This window comes from Cucumis sativus, chromosome 5, assembly GCF_000004075.3.
Source record: "Cucumis sativus cultivar 9930 chromosome 5, Cucumber_9930_V3, whole genome shotgun sequence".
Taxonomy (NCBI): domain Eukaryota; kingdom Viridiplantae; phylum Streptophyta; class Magnoliopsida; order Cucurbitales; family Cucurbitaceae; genus Cucumis; species Cucumis sativus.
In genome coordinates, this window is record NC_026659.2 from 18,274,500 (window position 1) to 18,277,040 (window position 2,541).

General features: G+C 32.7%; 1 protein-coding gene across 1 annotated transcript; it reads left to right on the forward strand.

Moving 5' to 3' along the window:
• The first annotated feature begins 909 nt into the window (after window positions 1-909).
• Window positions 910-1,509, forward strand: LOC105435501. The gene has a single exon (XM_031885873.1). It carries the CDS (start codon window positions 910-912, stop codon window positions 1,507-1,509), a length of 600 nt encoding a protein of 199 aa, XP_031741733.1.
• Window positions 1,510-2,541: the final 1,032 nt, after the last annotated feature.

Here is a 2,541-nt window from a genome sequence, read left to right on the forward strand (position 1 = left end):
AATTAAAATGTTATTTATATGAAAAAAAAAAAACTAAAAGGGTGATTGAATATTTATATTAGTTAAAAATCATAAAAGAAAGAATAAAATAGTTTGATAGTGCAACCATATATAGAGAAAAAGAGAACAAAAAAGAAAAATAACGTCAATATTACTAATTAATTAATTAAATAAATTAACAAATAATGAAGGGGATAAATAATAAAAGGTGGCATTTGATTTTGGTGAGTGTGTAGTTTGTAGATTGTGATATTTGAAAATGCAGAAACTAAAAGAAAAATATAGAAAAAAAGGAAAAGAAATAGGGTTTAGGGTTAATTAGGGTATCCTAGTTTGTATGGGAGGATAATTAATTAAGAAGGGTAACTGAATCCAAAGGCAACCGTTCACATTCCTTGTAAATTTAAAATTTTATTAAAAATAATAAATAATAAATTATTTGAAAACAAAAATGGTTTTTAAAATACTCATTGTTTTTTTCTCATTCCCACCCACCATGCTAGGGTTTGTGAGAGAGAAAAAGAAAACCCTTTCAGTTTCTCGAATTAAAACAAAAAATCCGCCATGGATTATTTCTCTGGCGGCCAACCCAACTTGTTTACCAAACTTAAGATAATCGTTTCATCCTTCTTCAATTTCCTTCTCTGTTCCTCCACTTTTCGTTTCCCCATCCAAAAGCACAACCGAATTCCACCACTACTACTTTCATTCTCTATTTCTGGAGGACTCAAATCACTCATTTCTTCCAAACAACAGTTCACGGAAGATCCAGTGATTCGCAGTGTTGGACTCGCCATTATCAGGTCCAATCTGTTGACTCATTCCTCTTCATCTTCCTCTTCTGCTTCTTCTTCTTCTTCTTCTTCTTCTTCTTTTTGTTTTTCTTCCATCAGATCTTGTAATTTCTCAATGGACGATTTGATCGGCACTGAGAGCGGTGTTTGTTTAACTTCAAATTCTGAAGAAATGGAAACTCACTCCGATTTCGATTGTCCTTATTATCGCACTGATCGACACCATTTCATTTTGCAAAATCAACGATGTGTGTTGAAAAAACAATTTCCACCCCCGATTCCTTTTATCGCAACACAGGCCGCAGGGAATCGACCTCGGTCGCCATGGGTCTTAACGAGATATTATTCAAATAGAAGATTGATTTTGAAACTGGAGAGAGTCACGCAACATCAGTCCTTAGAATCGCGCCGAGAAAATGGCCGTTTGATTCTGAATCTCGTGCCGATCGACGAACGTGATCAGGATCATTTTCAGCACTTAATCGAAGAGAAGGAAGGAAATGAGGAGATCGTCGAATCGATTGATTGTGATGGAGGAGAAGATGAAGGTACAGACTCTGAAATTTCTATCAGGAGTTATACGTACGGCGGAGAAGGTGGTGGCGGTGGCGGAGGAATGACGTTTTGTGGTGCGAATGGTAATTTTGAAGAACGACATGTCGTTCATGGACATTTCGGTTCGGCGCCTCTTCGTCCGATGGGTACAGTTATGTGATTTTGTAAAAGGTGAGGGGTCGCTATTACAAAAAGTAGAGAGAAACAGAATTAGCGTTTACCATTTTAATCCTCCATTGCATTTCTGCAGATTTTTTTTTTTTATTTTTGTTAGTTTCTTGTGGTTTTTCTTTTTGATTCACTTTTCAGTTGAGCCAATGGAAATAATTCGGCTACTTTTCTCATTTTAGTTCAATTGTAATTTCGTTAGTCCTCCTCCACACACTGCCATTTCTGTCATTTTCCTTTTTCTTTTCTTTTTTTGTTCTTTTGTCTTACATTGTAGGCTTTGGGTAACTTTCATTTTTGGTTACTAGGTCTCAAAATGGCATTTCAGCCATGAGTTTTGTGTCATTTAATGTCGAGATAGTCCTCAGTTTTCAAATGGGTCTTCAAATTTTACTCCTCCAACCTTCAATATTTTATTAAAAATTCACTATCTCCTTAATTTTTCATGTCTATTAATTATTTTTACTATTATAAATAAATCATAATATTGGCTCCCTATAAAAAAATCTTTCTTTTTTGTTTTAATTTTTGAAACTCAGTTATAGGCACTATTTCTATTCCAATTTTCTTCTATCTGTTGTCTACATTTTATCACTGATATAAAAGAAGTCAAGCTAATTCTTAAAAACTAAAAAAAAGTGTCAAAAACTTATTTTTATTTTTTAATTTAGTTAAGAATTCAAACAAAAAGATTCACTACCCAAAATTTTGGTTTTTTCGAATTGATTGGATTGAGTGGGATTGAAAATTTCAACTGAACTCAACCCGAAGTTAATGATATATATTTATTTATTGTAGGTACAATAATTTTATACAAACAACAGGAATGAGAAAAAAAAGAAGACAACTATGAATTTAAAAATATGATTTGGGTTATTCGAATTGCCAATCCAACTACAACCTTAATATAAATAATTGATCATTATTAATATTTAAAGAACAAATAACCTTCATTTTCAAAAGGAAAAAAAATAAAATTATCAGCGGATTGGAAGGTTTGGGAGATGTATTAAAGTTTGGGTAG

Excerpts from the sequence above, each read along its gene's own strand:
- LOC105435501 (XM_031885873.1), top strand. The coding sequence starts at position 910 with ATGGACGATTTGATCGGCACTGAGAGCGGTGTTTGTTTAACTTCAAAT.